The sequence below is a fragment of the Lichenostomus cassidix genome, chromosome 3, assembly GCF_008360975.1.
Source record: "Lichenostomus cassidix isolate B80296 chromosome 3, HeHo_3.0, whole genome shotgun sequence".
In the NCBI taxonomy this organism is placed as follows: Eukaryota; Metazoa; Chordata; class Aves; order Passeriformes; family Meliphagidae; genus Lichenostomus; species Lichenostomus cassidix.
The window spans coordinates 94,145,201-94,167,113 of NC_139483.1; the positions used below are offsets into that span (position 1 = coordinate 94,145,201).

Consider the following 21,913-nt stretch of genomic DNA (forward strand, 5'->3'; position numbering starts at 1 on the left):
GTTTCCCTAAAAGCCATGTTTCTTTGGATTCTGTAGGTCTGAAAAGCAAGCTCTGGTTGCAAACAGAATTTCCATATCACAGAAAATTGCTTAATTTTGTATTCATTAACTAGTATCCACAGGCTTTAATGCCAATTTTTAGTACACTTTAGGTGCTTCACTATTAGGAATCCTAGTGAAAAGTAGTCAACCAGTTCTCACATTTTATATATTGCTAGTATTATATACTCATAGCATATATATTCAATATTCTTGCATATGCATCTAATCAGAGAACCAAACCAAACTGTGTTGCTTATAAAACATTAGTCTTCAAAGAATTTTGAATAAGTTTTTGTGGTAAACAATTCATCACAAATTATCTGCTCAGCTCTAATAATGAGTAACAAGCTCTTTTTGCTAGCAAATGTGACATTACTCCACAAAGTTTGCTATCTTTGGTCTTGCAAATGCTTGCTAGTTCACGGTCAGAGTTAAAGTTTTCGGAAGTTACAATACTCAATTATAAACATCAAAAAGAATATAACAAGTAAAAGTATTTCCTCTAGATTTTCAGTGTAGTTTTTGGCTATGTCTCAAGTCTCAAAAGCTCTCCTAAAACTCTATCATTATTTCCAAATACTTCAGTCCTGTGTTTCAAGCCTATCCACACACATATCTACACACATTAGCCGAATGTGCTCCAGCTGGACTTCATGAGTTTGATTGGAATCCAACACCTAAAAGGCAGGCATTAAACCCCACTTTTTTTGATAGTTATAAAAAGCAACAACAACTGCATTTCTCATTACATCAGGTCAGTGTTAAACAGAGCAATTAGCTTAGTTTGACGCACATTTATAAAGTAGCAAATAATTCTTTGAGCACTATTCTGGTACATGCAGAAACTTTGGTTTGTGAGGTATACAAATCCTTCTTGTTATGTCATCTTTTCTCCTTGCCAAGGCACACTGATATTAAATGCTTTTTCTTAAAGAAACAGGAACAAAACATTGCTTGTTTTTAACATATAACAGAAAAATCTTTTCTGCTACAAGACAACGGTCCTATGAAATTAACACATAGGGAATTAACTAAGAGGATGCATTATGCACTTCCATTATACTAACTTTGACCAGCAGAAGAATCTGAATCCTAACTTTTTCTTAATATGTCAGCGTGGACAAAAGTAAAAACACTCCACTTGGAGAGCTCAGTTACATAGTGAGCAATGTGCAAAAAGGTCTGAATTTAGTAAAGTTCTGCAAAGTCAAATACTTCACAAATTTCAATGTAATGGTTCTGCCACTGGGACCAAACCTCAGAAAATTAACATCTCCTGAAGTGTAATGACTTAAAAAGGCAAATTCACATCAAAACAGAAAAATAAGGAAAGAGTACTGACTTGTTCCATTCAGGTCAACCATTAGACCATCTTGTACATGATCTTGAATAAGCTGTAATGTCCTTTCAAATATTTCCCCAGCTCTTGCTTGCTCAACAGTGTATGGGTCCCTTGGGTATCGAAATAAGGCTAGCAAATCATTTGGAGAACGAGGACGACTGATAGATAATTTGGAAAAAAACAGTAAGTGTACACAGGAGTTACAAAACAACAGTACTACATAAATCATGTAAAATTCAGCAACGTGATTAGTACATACCTTGATTACTCATCTCAAAATGGGAGGCAAACCAAGAAGAAAAGAATTCAATAAAATAATAAAAAATTAAATATTTAGAATGAAATATTTAGTAGCATTTTAATATACATTATCTCAGCAGTAAAACTGCTGTAGTAGATAGAGATCTCAGTAGGAGTGTATAAACAATAGGAACCCTTACATGTTAGACTGTCAGTATTCTCAGAACCAACCAGACACTAAGAATGTCTTTTAAATAATAAAATGGTTTCTTGTCTAATAAATCTCCCATTATTTCTAGTACATACAAATTAATTCTGACTTCTCAGTACAAAAAAAAAAAAAAAAAAAAAGGAGATACCTGTCAAACAGATGCGTACGTGTTGAATTTATTGCTCTGTCAACAGTTGCAATTGCTTCAACAATTGACGTTTGTACAAAAGGATCTCCATTTCGGCTGACATTAGGAACTAGAGAAAAAGGAATTCACACGTTATTGCGAAATTGGCCACACACAAAGAGATACTTCTATAAAACAGAGTCTAGACACCACATCATTTCAGTTCTACAAAGTAAACGCTTGTTCTTTAAGCATTAGTTCATCCAAATACAAAATTCATAACCATTCTGGTTATGTATCAAGGCATAATAAAATAGAACAAAATTCACATAAAGCAGAAGTTAACGTAAGTTTAAAAGTCATCTAGATTATAACTCAAAACCAAAATAAAGACAAATGCAAACAGACTTTAGTTGTCCATTAATTAGACGTGCAATTTCAAGTGCGGATGATCGAAAAAAAAAATGAATTATTATTATTACTTTTTTTATTATTATTAGTTTTTTTCTCGTGTGTGTATTATCATGTTTCAGGTGTTGGTATCAAGAGCCTGATATATATCCACTGAAATCTATGGAGACTTCCCCTTTGATTTAAACTAGAACTGAATTAGTATTTAATTCAATGTAGGAATTTAAAGGGCTTACAGGAATGTGCTTCAAGTGTCACATAATGAACATAGTTTGCATAATTGAATAAGCATAAATTAACATCGTTCTTCTCCTGATCTTAAGTATAATAAGCAGCACAGATTAATTTTAAAGGGCAGTAAATATATTTTTTAATTTAGATCACTACTTTGTTTCCTACTTTAAAATTACGTTTTCAATACTGGGTTAAAAATCACATGCTTAAATGCTGTTTAACAACTGTACGTAACACTGGAAAGTTAAAAATGCATAGGCCTTTTTATACAGTGCTTACTTGCAGTTTGTACAACCTATCTAGGACTAATAACCTTCCTTTCAGTCTAAACTAAGAGCTACCAGATCCAGGGGCAACAGCTAACAATTTCCAGAGTGTGTTTAGATTGGAGAAGTCACACAGGAAGAAGGGTAAATGAGGGAAGAAGTCCAAAGCAAATATACTGGAATAAAATCAGCAGATGTACAAAATCATCAACATAAAAACTGTTGTTTACAAGCTTTTTGTGACTACTTTTTTCTTTTCTAGGCAACTTTCCATTATTCCTTCCTAAGTGGCAGCTTAAGTTGAGGCTGTGTGGGTTTCATAGTCTAGACCGACTTAATCAAACTTAACCATCTATACCTTCAAATCAAACAGTCCCTGGAACTCTATAGCTGTAGATGGAGCCATTTTCTGTGCCCTGAGGCCAGTCTCAGGCTTTTGACAATATATTCCCAGCATCCACAATGAGCTGAGCCTTTCCACAGTGCCTGAGGGCAATAGTCCCTGATCTGTCCTAATTACCAACTGTCCTTGTTTGACAGCTTCATTTTCAATAGCAGCCATACAGAAACACTATCAAATAAGCTATTTATTTTAGAAAGAAATTTCATTCACAGGTTTAAATTTTACACTGTAGTTGTTTCAGAATATCTGTATGCCTTGAACAACCTGAACAGTGCAAAATTACAGTCTGTAAAAATCCAGTGGCTGGTTAACTTCCTTAGTGCTGTCTACATTAGATGTAAACTTGGTGTTTACTTGCAAGGCTTTCTAATTAATGGTATAAGTGGGCTGAATTATAAACCTTGGTCAGATGTTTACTGTTCTTGATTTTTGTTAAGACTATTTATTGCTAGCAGTTCTTTTTTTAGACTGATAAATATTACAAGTTAAACCTCCTTGCAAGTGTCTCCCACAATACTTTTTTTTAAATTTGAGCAGGGAGGGGGGAATGTTGTGATCAAAGCTGCAGTTTCCTCACCCCTTTTCTTCCTTATATGTCTATGTTTCTCCTATTGCGCTGCCTTTCCCGCCCCTGGCCCTGGCCACTCCCTCAGGTTTCCCTATTGGTTTCTGTACCCTAACTCCTCCCATGTACCTCCCCTGTGCCCAGAGATCACTGGGCCATGTGCTGTCCCCACCCCTCTGTCTCTATAGAAAACCCCTGACTCTCCGCCATGATGCTGTCTTTGCACACGAGGTCTTTACATCTGGGATGTTTTGCTCTGGGACCATGTGAATAAAGGTGTTCACCATGCATAGACCCTTCTCACCACCTTTACCACTACCGCATTACAAGGAGCAGATAAAACCAGAGCTGGCCATTGTCACCCTGGCAGGGTAAAGCGCAGTGACCAGCCTTCGGAAGGAAGGTTTGGTGCACTGAGGCGCTGACCCGGGCCAGGCAGAGACGCTCTCTGGTAAGGCCTGCGGCTTGCTGTAACACTGCATGAAAGCAACCCAAAACCACAATAGGGGAATGACTTTTACAAAACAATGGAAAAGGAGAGAAGAAACTGGCAAAAGAAAAGCATCTTTAAAATATTGTCCAACACAGCCAGCAAAACCTGTTCCCACCTTCTATACACTTGCCTTTACTCTGTCTTAATCGTAGGAAAGTATTTTGATTTAGAAACATTCATAAAACATTGCCCTGTTTAAAAGAAATATTGACATGCAAGTTTTTAGGCATTTCTGGCTATGCCATTATTAATTCCATCCACATAGCAATTAACCAATACTTATAATCTGTCCACTTTTCCTCCTTGCTCCTTCAGCTTCATTTTTCAAAAGCAGCCATAGTGAAACAGTATCTGATATTCCACTAGTTTTAGAGAGAAACTTCACTTAGAGTTTCAGATGGAATACAGATTAATTAAGGGTAGTTTCATTAATTTTAGGTTTAATTATGCTACAGGTTAGAAGAAATTACTACATTACAATTAATTATTGCAAATCAGCAAGTAAGTAGTTTTGTAGTTTGCTGATTTCAGCAGATGAGAATGATCAATTTACACCTGTACTAAGTGTATGAAACTCATCTCCACTGGGGTTTTATTTCCATTTGTGGTTTCATTTTTCAGAGCTTTTTCAGAGCGACTTGAGAACTAGCTCATTTTTTCTAAACAAAAACATTTTTTTGCTATGCATCTCGACAGAAGCCAGATTAACTGATTGTCATGGACTTTCTTTCCTTTGCTGACTTCATATATGTAGATGGACACTTATTACTGAATGATTCCTAGCCATACAATTTTTCTCTGCTGAATCATCTTTAAACATTAAAGGAGTATTTTTCATTAATCTACAGATTAATGGTCTACTAAAAGCAACCTAAGAAGGGCAACATCACAGTTTTATTGATACCATGGCAAACAATACGTTAGAAAAATCACTGATACATCTTTTATTAATATAGTAAACAAAACACAGAACATCCCAAATAACACTGGGAAACAATATCCAATATATTGAAGAAATCTTCACACCAATCTTCAATATTGCAAAGAAATCACTGTTCTAGAATAATTTTTCAAAGATACAAAAATACTGTCCTATATTTTCTACTGAGAGACAGAAATCATTCAGTTTTCTTTAATTTTCCATCAAAATTAAACTGAAAAATCAACAGTTTTAGTCAGTAAGTCAGAAAAGCAGTATGGCCAATCTTTGTAACAAAGTTATTTCATTAGCCTCTTTTGCTGCTTTATTACCATTTATTACATAGCAAAAATAGACAATTATTATTTGCCATTATTACTTTCAAATAATTAGAACAAGATAAAATATTCCCCTTTCCTTTCTGTTTTCTCTTTTAGCTTCTAAAGGTCTGTATGACCTTCCTGAGCTGTTTCACAATGGTTGCAGCCTAATTTTTAATGAAGTGCTGTAAGTGTCCCTTTGAAGGTGCCAGAAGACTTTTTGTCAAGTTATCCCTACAACTTAGACTGGGTATTTGACTAGCAAATTCTTATAGCTCTATGCGTATCTCAAGAAGAATGCTGAAAGACTAACTTAAGCCTAAATCATAGTTTGGTTTAGAGCTTAACTCCTAGAGATATTATGACATTCTCATCTTACTCTTATCTGTAAGATTAATAATGGGAAAAAAGAAAGAATCATAGGAGAAAAAATATGAATAACTAATTCAGTATTTTGACAACTTTTTTTCCATCTTACACAGTAGGCAATTAGAACAAAACTAATAATCTAACTCATATGTCTCAATCATATATCTTACCATTTACACTAAGCACCATGCTAACAGAGGAGTATCCTATGGTATTCCGGGCAACACATTCATAGCGACCTTCATCGGCTGTTCCAACATCGCGAATGGTGAGAAATCCTTCTGGACTAACATGAAATTTTCCACTCTCAGTCACCTGTACTCCATCCTGCAGGAAAGCCCAAAGTTTAGTTATTCAAAACACTCTTGATTTCATACATGAATTTTTGTAACCTTTTTCTCTTCTGTTTTTATTTTTTATTTTATATTTCTATTTCACAAATCAAGTTCACAGTCAGATAGATTTAGATAAACTTATATAGAAAAACCACATGAACTTCTAAATTGCATAATGTATTTCTTTACTTCTAAAAGTACTCATTATTACAAAACAAAGTATTTTAATAGGCTTTCACCACATAAAATCTATGACTCAAAAATAAGATAGTACCTCTTGAGAACATATATATTTTTTCTTAAAATTAACTAACTGAAATATATCTGAAGAGCTTTATGTGGATCAGTTCTTCATGTGCTATGCATTTAGAAGCTCTTTAAGATTCATTAAAGTACATTTTTAATATTCACTAATTGAAGAAAAGAATGTGATCAGGAAAAATGAATATCAACATCAGCTACTCATTAATTCATTGGTAACTCTCCTAATACTCTATAGTTTGATATAGTAATTATTACACCAACAGAAATCAAAGGCACAAAGAGGTTACCAATGAGTTACCAAAGCCTGTCCTGGCTGGTCTCAACCTTACAGTGTCAAATGGCTCCAATATAGCATTTCTCATTGTTTTATATCTGTAATATCATTGAAAGTGTGAATATTAGTAGGTTATTCACACAGAACTGTCACTAAACACACAAACCTTTCAAGGCATACATTATGAATTTTAGCTGGTCTGTATAATAATTTGCATAACTATATATTTATCTATATAAAATTCAGGTTTAGTATCTGTAAACGTACTCCCTACTAAATACTTACTGATTGAACTTCAGGTAATGTTTTCAGACATTTCAGACAGAGAAAGCAATAATTAGACAATGTGAATTTTCAATAGTTAATTATGAAGAGATGGAAAGGCCACTGCCTTTCTGTAACAACTGAATACGTAGTACCTTATTCCATGTAATGACTGGCTCCGGCTCTCCTTGAGCACTGCATGGGATCTGCACATTTGAGCCAACCTCCACTGTCATGTCACTGGGAACACTGGCAAATACAGGAGTCACTAAAAAAACCAAATGATAAAGTATGAAATACAACTTTTGCAAAAGATGATAAAAAAATAGGTCAGCACTCTTAATTTTATCAGTTACTGAACATTTCTTAATCTAAGACATAATTCTATCTGCACATTTTTAGCCACTTATAAATTTGTTTTAGAGATTAAATTCCTCTCTCCTGGAGAAACTAGCTTCCCGTGGTGTGGATGGATATATTCTTTGCTGGTTAAAAAACTAGCTGGATAGCCAGGCCCAGAGATGGTAGTGAATGGAGTTACATCCAGTTGGTGTCTGGTCACTGGTGGTGTTCCCCAGGGCTTGGCATTGGGGCCAGCTCTGTTTAACATTTTCATCGACAACCTGGATGAGGGGATCAAATGCACCCTGAGCAAGTTCACAGACAACATCAAGTTGGGTGGGAGCATTGATCTGCTGGTGAGTAGGAAGACTCTGCAGAGGGATAGGGACAGGCTGGATAGATGGGCCAAGGCCAATTGTATGAGGTTCAACCAGGCCAAGAGCCAGGTGCTCCGGCTTGGATCACAACAACCCCAGGCAGTGCTCCAGGCTGGGGGAGGAGTGGCTGGAAAGCTGCCCTGTGGAAAAGGTCCTGGGCCTGCTGGTTGACAACAGCTGAACATGAGTCAGAGTGTGCCCAGGTGGCCAAGAAGGCCAATGGTATCCTGGACTGTTTCAGCAATAGTGTGGCCAGCAGGACCAGAGCAGTGATTGTCCCCCTGTATTCGGCACTGGTGAGGCCACACCATGAGTCCTGTGTCCAGTTCTGGGCCCCTCACTACATAAAAGATATTGAGGTGCTGAAGTGAGTCCAGAGAAGGCTGGTAACCAGTAACAGGACAAGAGGAAATGCCCTTAAGTTGTGTCAGTGGAGGTTTAGATTAGATAAGAGGAAATATTTTTGCATAGAAAGGGTTGTCAAGCACTGGAACAGACTGCCCAGGGAAGTGGTAGAGTCACCATCCCAAGTGTTCAAAAAACGTGTAGATATGGCACTTAAGGACATAGTTTAATGGTGAACATAGTGGTAGTGCTACATTGATAGTTTGACTTGATAATCTTAAAGGTCCTTAACAATTCCATGACCTGATTCTTGATGTCTGCTTCAGGGTGATTTTAAAATACTCTTAACTTCTAACATAATAGGCTAGTAGTTGTCAAAACCACTTAAGTTCTATGAATTTAGAGCTCTGAAAAAGATTTCTGTTAATAGCTAAATCTATACAAAGTCATCAGAATGAATATTGCATTAACTTCTGTCATTTTTAAGTTTTCATTTTTCAAGTAGCAACAACTGCAATTTTTTAGATGATAAAAGCAAAACCTTCCACAACTCATTCAACTGAATCTCTCAGCCTGACTTGCTGAGCCACCAAGTCTTGACAGAGCTCTCACCTCCATGACCCTTACAAGCCTCAGGGTTTAAAACATCAAAAAATCACCTTCAATTCTAAGGACAGAGTACACTGTTACCTAAATCCAACGTGAATGAAATTAATGCATTTTTTAACACTAATTTTCTTCAAATCCAGGTTGATGCCTGGCACTCAGATATCATCATGAGAAGCACATACAAGATGATGAAGACATTCAGAATTCTATTTCTGCTGTAACATATCCCTATTTAGGAGGAAGTGGGAAAGGGTGAAGGGCTGTGCTTCTACAGAAAAGTATGTGGCTCCACTGCAGTCATTTATACTACCAAACAAAACTGGCCCTTCTGTTAAACTGTACACAAATGGCTGTCAAAGACCAGAAACAGTTTCAAATAAGGTGTCCAGAGGCAGGTGTCCAGCACTGGGAGGTGAGAGAGTCTGGCTCTGTGGGTGTGAGCTGTGTCATGCCAGCAAACATTAATCTGTATTCATTAACACTGATTTAACCACAGTGACCATGACTAGACCATCCTCAAATGAACACTCATTTTGTTAGAAGCCCAGAAGAAAAAAATTTCTCTTCTTGCACAATTGAAAACAGCATTGCAAATACCTATGGCTGTGTATTCAGCCTTCAATCTTGTATTTACTGTCTTTTGGTGACTGAATTTTGCAACCTGAGCTGCACAAAAATTGTTTTATTAAACTTTATTCAAGGCCAGTGAAGTTTAATGCAGCTGGAAAGCTATAAAATTTTTAAACTGATATTTGTTTTACATAATTTTAAGCAACATTTTATATAGGTTAAAAAAATCTCAATTTTGATAAATCCATCTTCTAACACTACTCTTAACTATGAAAAGTCAATAGTATTTTTTTCTGACAAACTTCTAAGCTCATTTGAACCCCTTTCACTAAAATACAGTTTAAAATTAGGTCACAAAAAAGAAATGCTTAGAATTACATGTTTTATCTCCTTGAATTCAGTTAAATATCAAAGTACTTAAAGAAATTATGAATGTTAATATGAGTCTAATTTATCCTAGAAGTTGCTTACTTAGAATTTACTTGAAGAAAAGCATAAAAAATATGGAGTTAGGGGTTGGTTTTTTAGAACTTTTTTGGTGTCAGTTTATTTTCTTTGTGAAGTTCATTCTGCTTCTGTAAAATAAAGTGTTCTGTTTCTGGGCATAAAACATTATGTTAATAACACTATTTAACAAACAGCATAGAGGCTTATTGGAAACTAGAGTTTTCACAAAATAAATTATTTTTCTAAACATAGGAATACTGTCATCCTCAAAGCAAACCTCCACTCCTTAAAAAAAAAGTAAAACAGATAAACGTCTTCCCCAGAAGACAGAATATTCTAAAGGAATGATACCCTGTACAAACACTGGTAAGAATCCAGACGTGTTATTTATTGAAAACCACCTGGGATCTAAAAAGAGATAGAAACAATTACACATGGTGCTCCATATTTTAGTTAAGCTTAAATATTTGTTGCTTTTTTTTTTCTTCCCAGCAGCTGTACATGGAGAACATACCTCTAGGCTGTACAGTCAGGTATACAACAATTCGCTGAGACCCAATAATGTTGACAGCTTGGCATTCATACTGGCCCTGGTCATGCAGAGCAACCCTGGAAATCCTCAGGGTTCCGGAGGAGAGAACTAAGTGTCTTCTGTCAACAGACAACTGGCCTCCTGAAACACACAACAACATCATTTGCTGTTTACAGCAACAAAGTCCCTTTGTATCAAAGTGAAACCCAGAAGGTTTTAAATTTGATAAAACACAGGAAAAAATTTAAGTTTCTTAAAAAAAAAAAGGAAAAAAGTTTGAAACCTTTACTTCTAAGAAGATAAACATGAAAAGCAAATTAATTGTACATATGCACACAATCATAATCCTGATCTCTTCTCTGTGGTAGAAATAAATATTTTCATTTAAGGAGCGTGACAAAGCATCTGAATGAGAAGGCATAATAACACCAGCATGTGTTACTGCTCATTTCATATTATTTCCATGTGTGTAGGACACAATTCATTTCATGTGCCTAGGCCTAGAGAATTGACAGAAAAATACACATCCCTGAAAAAAATGGAATATAAGACAAATGAACGCACAGCAGTGTCTGTACCCTATCCTCCCTTTCTGGACATTTCATTTGATTGGAACAGTCTAAATAGAGGGAGAAACATTATCAGCATCAAAATGATCAACAGTTTGTTAACAATCTGCTTTATCTAGCATAATTTAGAATTTCCTAAGAGTTGTTTTGCCTGCTAGAGCTATTTCACTTGAATCACCTGGAATCTTTGCTTACCTATAAAACATCCCCGACAATATTTATTTCTGCTGGATTTGGTGTAATGTCTTTAGAGCCTTAACTTGATGAAACAGCAGAGTACAACCCATCGTTTCTCTCAATGTGCATTAAGTGACAGAGATGGTTGTACACTGATGCCAGTTACAGGCTGGACTATTCTGGTTTCTGAAGAGAGCACATCCCACCTAATATCAGACTTCCAGTTAATGAAAGACATCTCCATTTCTTCTGCAGAACAACAGCAGTGATATGTATTGCCACATGTAATTTGCCTCATATTTCTTAAACATTTATTATTAGGAATCTATTATAGACACATATATTTTAGTGGGTCTTTTTCACTTAATAATGAAAAATGCTTGGGCAGCCAGCTTCTGTAGGACACCTTGTCATTCCCAGCTAAAGGAGAAAGATGAACTCTGTTTCCTTCAGAAACTGAAGCATCTAAACAAATACATGCAGTTCCTTTCAATAAAGGAATGATTCCAATATGACTGCTAAACTATTCTAGTAGTTTAAAAGTAAGACTAGAACACACTTACCTCCTTTAGTCCAAGCAATAACAGGCTGGGGATAACCTTGTGCTTCACAAGGGAAGTCAACGGTTTGTCCCTCAATCACTGTTTTGTCTTGTGGAGTGACAGTAAACTGAGGTAGAGCTACACGAGAGAAAATTAAGCAGTTAAAAAAAAACAGCTGGAAAATGCATTACTAAATTACATACTATTTCCTGTGTAATTTGAAATACTCCATATTGGTGGGAAGAGAGATGCTAATGGGACTCTTTTTGACCCTTAGAGAGGAGAGTTAGGGCGGCCACTTGTGCAAAAGGAACATCTCCCTCACAACCTGGCCCTGAGCTCAATGAAGGCATGTGGGATCTACTGTCACAGATCCAAATAGGTAAAGTAAGACTTGTAGAATCAAACATAGACTGTTCCCTGGATTAAAAATACCTTCTTCTCTTTCTCTCAACACTTCCCAGCTAAACTGTGAAGAAAACATAATGTAATCAAAACCTTCCTGAGCCGCTTCTTTTCCTCCATGAAAGCAGTGAAGGGAGTGTGGGTCAGATTCTGCAGCAACACTGTGCTCTACCAGTGTGAGAAGTGATTTGTTCAGCTCTCAAAACACAATCATCCAGTGGTAAATAAGAAATGAATAAACCATACAGACAAGTTGCTCTGTATAGCTTTAGCACTCCCTAACAAGGCATTTACAATCTTAACTGTTTGCCAACTAAAGATTTTAACATGAGAACAGAAGCACACTAGAATTTAAAGTTACTCAAAGTATTTTGGAAATAAAAGTTCCATCATTAAAGTGTTTGCAAAAATTATTATCTATATGTACAAGAGACTTTTGATAGATATTCTCAAATACTTTATAATCACACTATTTACATACAATATCAAAATTACTGCAACCACAAGTTAGAGTACTTTGAATTTTGCTTTGCAGAAAAGCTCTGCTAATGCCTCAGGCAATTAAAAGTAAAAAGTCTTACGTTTTTAGCCTGGCTCTGTCAACTCAGAAGAAAAGACAACCCACACAATTTCAAGTAATATGTTGCTCCTAGTTGAACATTATTTGTTGTGATAATAGGTGCATGTTAAACCGCAACAATTATTTACCTTGGACTATGATGTACGCAGTCGCATGGATGTTATCTATGCTGTTAGTTGCAAAACAGGTGTACTCGCCACTGTCTTCCTGCTTTACATTTTGTATATAAAGTCCTCCTGACGGGGTTATTGTGATGCGAGGGTCATTTGGCAGAGGGGTTCTGTCACCTTTGGTCCAGGTAATTCGTGGCTGAGGGTGCCCAGTTGCACTGCACTCCAAGGTAACACTCTCTCCAACCAGCACTTCAGTATTTTGTGGGTGAATCACAAAACTTGGCCGGGCTGTGAGAAAACAACAATGCCTAAATGCAGCTTTTAGCTTACACACCTCTAATTTAGACCAATATAGTCTATAAATGGACACAACTATGGGGGGTTCTAATAGCTGTGTTCCAACATACTTCTAATCTCTGCCTTCCTTTACATCTGATCTAACTGCAGACATCAATAGATGAAAACAAAAGCTCATAGTTGCACTGATGTTTTTTCTCAACTCCCATTAAAACAATTTTCAAACATTTTGCATTCCTATGATGATCTTTATAAAGGTCTCTTCAGAGGCAAGGACATTGAGACCCAAACAACAAACAGGCTAAAAATTGCAGTAAGTGCACAAAAGACAAAACTGATTAAGCTACATTTTAAGTAACTTCTCTCAACTACATGAGTACTTTGCAATGACATTTTAAGTTTACCTGATGCTGTGTGTCAAAACAAAATGTTCTCACAGCAAAGTTTGGGTTTTAAAAACATTACAGTTCTGGACAGGAATTTAGTCCTTGCAAACATGAGGCCTTGGCTAGACAGAGCTCAGAAGTTCTTGAGCAAGAATGGCTGCACAGGGTATGCCAAAGCTTCCATGAGCAGCCTGTTCAGCAGCCTGGGGTTTTCAGGTATCCAGACAGAATGTTGTTGCATTGAGCAATGTTGCAATGTAACAGCCTCTTTTCCTAACCCTTCTACAGCCCATGAGACTATTATCAAAATTGCATACTACAATAAAAATATTAATTAACCAGCTGAGTTGCATTTTTGTTCTAGGGATATTAGTGCTTCATGATCTAGTTCTTAAGATGCCCAACCCCAACAAATATACATGTCAACCACGAAAGCATTTCATTTTTTAACAATCTTATTATCAAAACAACTCTATCTGAATGCAAAATTCATACTTAATGTTCTTTACCTGGTGACTCAAAGTATCTAAGAGTAACTTCCTGAGTTTTCACTTCTCCAGCCACATTTTTTGCCATGCACTGGTAAATGCCTTGGTCTGTTTCTTGGGTATTCTGAATCATCAATGTACCATCATCTAGCAAGTTTAAACGGGAATCTTCTTTCATACTGAGCTCATTACTGAGAAGAAAAGGATCTGCTAGAGTTAAACCTTTAAATCACAAGCGCAGAAAACTGCCAAATAATAAAACCCAGGAGATAAATTACCCAAAATAACTTGCAAGGGAAGAAGAAAGTTTTACTTTGCTATAAAATAATAGAATTTTAAACTTTCTCCTAAAGAGAAGAAGAGGAAAAACAAAAAATGTAACAATTTTGCTTATGCAAGTATTATATCTTCAAAATGAACAGCCAAAATAATTTTATGAGGAAAAGCTTACAGGAAAAAAAGTGAACAAAATAGACATACCTGGTCTTTAAAAGGCTGTTCAAGCTGGCAAAACAATTTAAACTGTTTGCACCTGAAGTATACCATGCAAGTTCAATATTCAAGATACTTTCTACTAGGAGAAAGATTAGTTGCTATAAAACCATCTTTATGCCAAACTCTGCCTGGATTATTCAAGGCAAACTAATGAATCTGATTATAATTTGTACTGGTAAAAAACGTAAGTTAAGATCAGGTCTTCAGGTTAGGTCATGGATGAGTTTTTGTGATGTTAACTGAGAAGTCCTAAGGGGTTTTATCAAAGGAACTGTTTCTCAGTCCACTCCTCACTACGTGGTGAAGAAAGGACAGAAGAGGGATGAGATCACACCTCCTATGAACAAAACTCAGCCTACTGATCTATTAAACGTACTGCTCAACAGGTCGATGGCTTTTGACTGAAATCTTGCCATATTCAACTACCTCGCAAAGAGCTTTGCTCTCATTCATGAAGCCAGGAAACAAGCCAGAGTCAATAATCCCTCACCCCAAGCTCAAATTTCTTCTTAAATATCATGTGTGCTTTGAATACATTTTCTTTGTGTACTATAAAAAGTACATATGCCAGAGAAAATTTTAACAAAATAATTATACCATTCAAGTTCAAGGCTCTGTTCTTGACACACTCCATAAATGCTACACCTTTGCTGCATGTGGGGCTCTCACTGACATCAGCAGAAAGTTATAGAACCAGGACTACACACCATGCCATTTTATCAGCGACTAACAAACCAAAAGGCTTTATATAAACTGTAAGGTAATTTATGCTCCTGATCAGATTCTCCACTTGTGTAAGAACATTATTAAGCAAAAGTCTGATTTGCTGATGGTAAACTCACAACTCATGTGTCCATTGTATGTTCACACCAGTTTAAGGGGGCAATGTGCTGGCACAAGGCTGGTTGAGATGTGCGTGCCCAGCACTGCTGGAGTGAGCCAGGCTCTGGGCACAGCCTGAGCAGCCACTCTGCAGCAGGCTGGCCCTTGGGCTGTTGAAAGATAGTCATCCTTTACAGAACCTCCCCTCATCTTCTAAGCGGTAAGGAAAAGATATGGAGTAGGTTGCCCAGACAACTTGTGCTATCTCCATCCTTACAGGCTCTCAAGACCCATCTGGATAAATCAACCTGATATAATCCTGCTTTGAGCAGAAGGCTGAACTGGAGACCTCTTCCAACACGAATTATGGTACAATCTTATGATATAAGGACTTGCCTGTCCTCCATGTACCAGTTTGAGGAGCCTGGAAACTGATGTGTCTCTCCTCTCCTGGAACAGAGCTACACCCTGGAGGAAAGCTACCTCAGAGGAGCTAGGAAGACCTTCTCTGAAACTTTAATTGTATCCAGCTGGAGTCCTTTAAAAAAAGTAGCTTTTGCTCTGCCCCAAAATATATGCAAATGCTAAGTAATCCACATGTTGTACATGCAACATGTCCACAGCAGATTGTGGTAAGTGCCTGGTACTTACATATAAATGATTTAGTATTACAGATGTAAGCAGCATTGCAGGTATACTACAGCTGATCATCTTACAAATAGTATTAGAGTAATGAAATAATATTTTATAGATATCAGCTCTTTAGTGTTTAGAATTACTAATAAAAAAAATATGGGCCATTATTACTTCATGTATTTATTTTAATTATAGCATGTTTTTGCTGTCACTATTTCATATATTAGCATATACAGCACGTGGACATGCATCCAGAGATTTACACACACACAGGCAAATGTACTTACATCAAGTTTTTCTCTTCCTCTTTTAAACTTACTTGTTTCGAAGCCAGATAATTTCTGGTTTAGGATTGCCTTCAGCCCTGCAAGTGAAGTACACTGTATTCCCTGAGGTAACGTCCACATCCTGAGGCTCTGATGTAATTCTTGGCCTCTCTATATCAACAATAAAACATACAAAGAACTCTTACTTATTTTAAAACTACTAAAATGGTAAATAAAAATACTTCCACACACCTTGTAAAAAATATTTTTTCACAAATGTTTTGACTTAAAATATGTATATGCTTAATCAGGATTAAATGCACTTTTCCCTATACAAAAGTGACTGTGGGATTTCTGACCTCTTTCATTGTTCATTAGGACCTTTTAAAAGACTGGAAATAGATTGTGCAAATTTGTATCAGGTTCTAAAGCAGCTGTTTTATTTATTTGAACAGAGACTCAAATTGCCTATGAAGGAAAAAACTTTAAAGCAGAAAGCACAAGTGCCATTTAAAATAACTTCCTCTAGATAAGTATCAGTGCCTAGCCTGCTTCACAGAATATTTTGTATGCTTGCTTCCTGCAGTTTCCATATTCAGGCTCCTTAGATGTGCAAAGAGCTGGTAGGATGCCATGTGAATCATTCTTGCTTGAAATCCCCTTTGTACTATCTTTTTCAAGAACCTTTTAGATGCTTATGGTCATAGCTCTTGTGATCAAAATTATATCCAATGCATAACCAAAAGGACAATTTACTTATTTAATACCTTGGTTTCATTACATGGGTGGGCAGGTAAATGCCCATAGCTTGATGAGAAATCCGTATTTTGATTTCAGAACACAAGAGGTGCTGGTCCAAGACCCAGGGTGCCCATGGGCCAAGCTTTTGCACCCCTAGGGTGAAGGAATACAGGCAAACAGAAGGATAACAAACGTGCTTGTCCATTAATCCTCAGTGCCAGAAGATTTCTGTACCTGTGTGGGGCACTCCTTGTAATTAGAGATGAGTAAAAAAAAAATTCAGTGGCCCAACCCCAATTTCTACAACATCAACAAAAATTTTAAAGGCAAGGACTGTGTCATCAGGAGCATTTCAGTAAAGCTTCTTTCTTTCCTTTCCCTTGTATAGAAGGGAATAAAGGACACCAAACAATATTGATGCAACACCATAGACTCTAGTTGACAATCCTGTTATGATCAGAACTGAAATATAAATAGGAAAAAGAAACTCCTTCAGGATAATCACCTTTAGTTCTTCAAGGGAAAATTTCAAACATGGCTATATTTGTTTCATTAAAGATAGGATGAAGGGTAAAAGCAATCAATTCTGTCAGAAGCACACAAAACCAGAGAAGGAACACAGAGAGATTTCTAGAAATAACCAATATTAACCAGAAGTGGTCAGCATTATCAAAGAGAACAATGAATTCCAACCTCCAAAAAAAAAAAAAACCTGTTTAAGTACATGCAACCCATTAAAGAAGCCATCAGGAAGTGGCAAACTCACCGCAGTTCAGTTCTTCTGGTGTTATTGTGGCCACTGATCTTCCCTGGATCCTTCGTGGATACTCACAGGTAGCTGCTGCTTGAGCGTTTCCTGACTCCGCGTACGTCTTGAGCAGCTCCGCCAGCCACAGGATTTCACAGTCGCAGTGAAGAGCGTTTGAATCCAAACGCCTGCACAAAACAAGGAGCAGCCACAACTCTGTTAGCAAGCTTCAACCATTTTCTAGGATCAACATGGTTCTGCAAATGGAGCAACACCTTTGTCTGTGAATGCAGACAATGGCCAACATGCAATTCAGGTAATGGTTACTTGCTTGTAGGCATTCTGGTAGTTTTTATTAGAAGAATGTGTGTTATTTTTCCTGCATAAAGAATGATCCTTATATATTGTTTAGTCTATAAAACAACAATTACAAATAATCCCAATAAAGGAAATAAATTTTAGTCAATAACTAAAGAAAATAGATATGAAACAATGGTCTCAATCTATATACATACACAACTGGAGCACAGTTAAGAAAAAAAAAACAGTACTTAATTACACGCTAAAAGGCATTTGCAAGGAAGATAAATATTGCAAGAGGAGATACAGTCTAATTGGGTTATTTAAGATTCCTTAGTTCAATAATAATTCAATTTACTTACAGTCTCTTCATAGATTCTAAGTGACTAAATGTTCCAGGAATCAAATGAGCTATTCTGTTGTTATGCAAAAACCTGTTAAAAACACAGAAATATGCATGTAATAATTCAAATTTTGTGATGCACTCATTTAATTTATATTCTTCTGGAAGTTTTTCAAGATAAAGCAATCTAAGAAAATTTAAGAAAAAAAAGTTAAACCTGTTCAGCAACTCACTGTCTGCTATTTTTTTAAGTGGCCTCCAAGGTTTACTTGGTGTGTCCATGGGGGGAAATCGAAGCCACAGGTAACCAAAAGGAAGAGGGTTCATAAGCATTCAAATGAGATTTTTTTTTAAAGGTTCTAAATAAATTATCTAGTTCTTCATTCATAACATTTATTTTAGGTCAAACATTGATCACAGCTCTTTGGAAAATAGTTTTGCAATAGAAAAATATACCACAGGCAATGCTCACTTCTGCATTCCTCTAAGACCAGCCTCATCAAAATGTTCTTGGAAATACTATGTAGTAGTTACAGTAAAAAAAAAAGGATTAAAAATAATCAATGGCAATTTTTTTTTCAAACACTTGATTTAATTCAAACAAGGAAGCAAGCTGTCTTCTGAATCTTACCCCAAGAAAAAAAAAACTTACAGCCTTTCAAGTTTTGGAAGATGAGTAAAGGATTCAGGTTCCAACGTTTCTATTTGATTAAAGTGCAGATACCTGAAAATACGTTAAACAAAAAGAAAAGTAATGAAACAATTTTCTTAAAGAAGGTGAAATATTTTAAAGAATTTATTGTTTCCATACAGTTTATAGATCTAAATGGCCACAGTGATGTAGCAGCTTTTTCTGTTACCATCTGAATCTCATACTTAAATCTGAGAAATACAAGACCTGACAAACAAAAAAGTTTTACAGATCACTACACTGAGAGTGTGTGTGTGTGTGTGTGTGTGTGTGTGTGTGTACATATATAAGAAAAAAAACTCGAACATTGCTTTGGAGATTTTGGAGATGATACTTTGAACACTGTTTTGCCCAGTCAGATGTTCATTTTATGCACACTTGAAAAAAAAAAAAAGAAAATTATTATTTTTTCATAGGAAAAATGTTAAAAGTTGTTTAGAAAACAGTTTCCAGCAGAATAACATTTTTCATGGACAATTGTTTTCATTTCAGTGGGTGAAAATTTCAAAAGATCCTGAGAAGTAACCTTCCCTAGTCCATAAGCACTGGAATTTAAACATGTGAACACTCTCAAAAGCCAAATTTGTAATATAAACCCAAGTTTGATTAATTTGACTTTAGACAAAGGACTTCCCAGCCATTGGTGCTCAATTAACCACCACAGCTGTGCTGTTTGATGCTCTGTTGATGCTTATGTAAGCTATTAATATTACACAACAACAAATACTACACAACTGTTTATCCTGTAAAACTGAGAGAGTTAACATAACAAGACAATTAACCGAATCACTAATCTGTATCTTTTGCGAAAAGGGACTGAAAAGGCAGGATCATTCCAGCATTGACTATTTTGTGGAGATATTCCTTAACACGGCAGATGAGAAAACAAGATGTAATAGATAACATTGGCACAAGGAACTGTGAAAATAATTTATAGCCTTTGGATCCTGATTACATCCAAAACTATCAAAAACTCCTTAAGTTTCCTATTTGACCTCTGACAAACTCAGGAACCTCTGGAGAATGTGCACATACAGAAATCACTGCGGTCTGAAGAACAAAAAAGCCCGTCATTTAAAAACAGTGAGAACAACTCAGAGCCCAGTAGCTCCTGAAAAATCAATCCCTCACTGTGAAAAGGACAAGGACATGGGGATTTGCCTGTGCTGAGCCCAGTGGTGGCTGCGGAGAGAGAAAAGCGGCAAGAAGCGGCGATTCCGGCCAGGCCCTTGCAGGGAGCCCTGGAAGGCGCGAGCAAGGGAAGCCAGGCACGTGCCTGGCAGCCTCCCAGGCCAAGCGTGAGCCAGCGAGCGATGCCAGGGAGCAGTGAATGGGGACCACAGAAAAAGCCAATAAATCAGCACTGACGAGATCAAGCACATCAGAGTGTCAAGTCTGCCTACTGCCAGTGCAAGGCGTAGCCACAAAGCGTATTGAGCATAGAGAATGATCTTGCTAGCGTAAGGAATCAAAGTGTGTCACCATACATCACTATGACTGCCAGTTTTCATCTCCCCTTTGAAAATACAGGCCAATTTCATCTAAATTAAAAAGACAGATCTCAAAGGCAGATATTTCCCGCAAGGTTCATTCTCAGCAGAGAGAAGAGAGCCTTTAGTGAGGAAGGACTGAGGTGGGCGGGCACAGCTTGCCAGGAGCCAGGGCTCTGCTTGTCCACCTCCCTGGATCAGCAGCATTTGGGAGGGAGCAAGGCAAGTTGGGGATCACTGCAATGATAGGGGACAAAGGGAAAAACCAGGCATAGCTATAGGTTTTGTTACTTCTTGTTAATTCACTACTTCTTGTGCAGTCAGCAGTGATTCTTTCCTTTTTAACTTTCTTAATTCTACTTGCATTTTTATGCCTCATGAGCACCTTGCAAATGCATTTCTTTATATTCCCAATAAATTAATCTCTTGTATTTCTTTGGCATTGACAAGGCAAGATTTGTAGATCTCTTATCAGAACAATAAATAACATTGGTAAAAGCAGACACATTGAGGCACACAACTCCTTCTTCAGGGCCATGAATCAGAGGTGAAATTAGAAAGAGAGAAAAAGAAAGAACACCTCTCTCAGATGGTTTAAGTAGTGTATAAATTGCTTAACTCAAATCAACAGTCCATAATGGCCATTTAGAACTCAAGACTACTAAAATTACAGATGTAATGACCACTTTATGTGCCTGAAAACCCACCTTGTTTCTCTAACCAAATTTAAAGAAAAAAATTTATTATAAACCTTGTCTTGTTTACTAGCTCACACCATCCCAGATACAAATACTATAATTCAGGTGCTGAAGCAGTTGTAACAGTTAACTTTACTTCATCAGATACCACGCTGCCTAAAGCAGCTCAAAAAATCAAATAATGAAATCCAGCCACAAAATACTCTTAATTCATTCAAGTAGTTGGACTACACAAGTTAGTTGGGTTTTGCAGGTCTTTAAATTATGGCCTAAAAAAGTCCTGAGCAACTTACCATGCAATTTATGAATAAAACAAAGTGTTAAATATCTGGCCAAAATAATTACCAAGTGTAACTCAAAATAAATAGATGCAGAAACCAGACTGCATTTTAAGTCTACAATAAAGAGAATAAAAAATTGTTGGTATTACGACCTACACTTTAATCCTCTTTTATCACTTAGGTTTATCACTTTTATTATTTTCTTCTATGTACTACATTGATGTTTTTTAAAAGGATATTTCAATATTTTAATTAATATGATAATTTCTTGGATTTAAAATTCACTTTAAAGGTAATTATATTCAGGAAATAATCTCACATTGGCATATCTTTATAGGCATCTTTTATGATCAGAGTACAAAACACTCTAAAAATAGTAGTACCATGTAATAAATTTAATATTAAAATTACTTTTAGCATGAAAATTAAAAGAAAAGCATGCAAGAATGATTTTTAAATACCAACATGACTTTCTTTTTGAATTCTAAACTCACTATCAAGAATTAAACAAAAGGAAGAGAAACACTTACAGGGAAAAAAAGTC

The 21,913-nt window shown here is 36.4% G+C and overlaps 1 protein-coding gene across 2 annotated transcripts in view; it reads right to left on the reverse strand.

Annotated features, from left to right (window-relative positions):
* PXDN (peroxidasin) overlaps positions 1 to 21,913 on the reverse strand; it is an 82,270-nt gene that overhangs the window by 22,802 nt on the left and 37,555 nt on the right. For both annotated transcript variants that reach the window (XM_085056751.1, XM_085056752.1), the window contains 12 exons: positions 18,862 to 18,933; positions 18,229 to 18,300; positions 17,585 to 17,754; positions 16,131 to 16,248; positions 13,880 to 14,049; positions 12,703 to 12,975; positions 11,611 to 11,727; positions 10,284 to 10,442; positions 7,235 to 7,347; positions 6,113 to 6,269; positions 1,984 to 2,092; positions 1,385 to 1,542 (listed from right to left, as the gene is read on the reverse strand). In XM_085056751.1, coding sequence (XP_084912877.1) covers positions 1,385 to 1,542; positions 1,984 to 2,092; positions 6,113 to 6,269; positions 7,235 to 7,347; positions 10,284 to 10,442; positions 11,611 to 11,727; positions 12,703 to 12,975; positions 13,880 to 14,049; positions 16,131 to 16,248; positions 17,585 to 17,754; positions 18,229 to 18,300; positions 18,862 to 18,933 — 1,688 coding nt within the window. The remainder of the gene's footprint in view (positions 1 to 1,384; positions 1,543 to 1,983; positions 2,093 to 6,112; positions 6,270 to 7,234; positions 7,348 to 10,283; positions 10,443 to 11,610; positions 11,728 to 12,702; positions 12,976 to 13,879; positions 14,050 to 16,130; positions 16,249 to 17,584; positions 17,755 to 18,228; positions 18,301 to 18,861; positions 18,934 to 21,913) is intronic.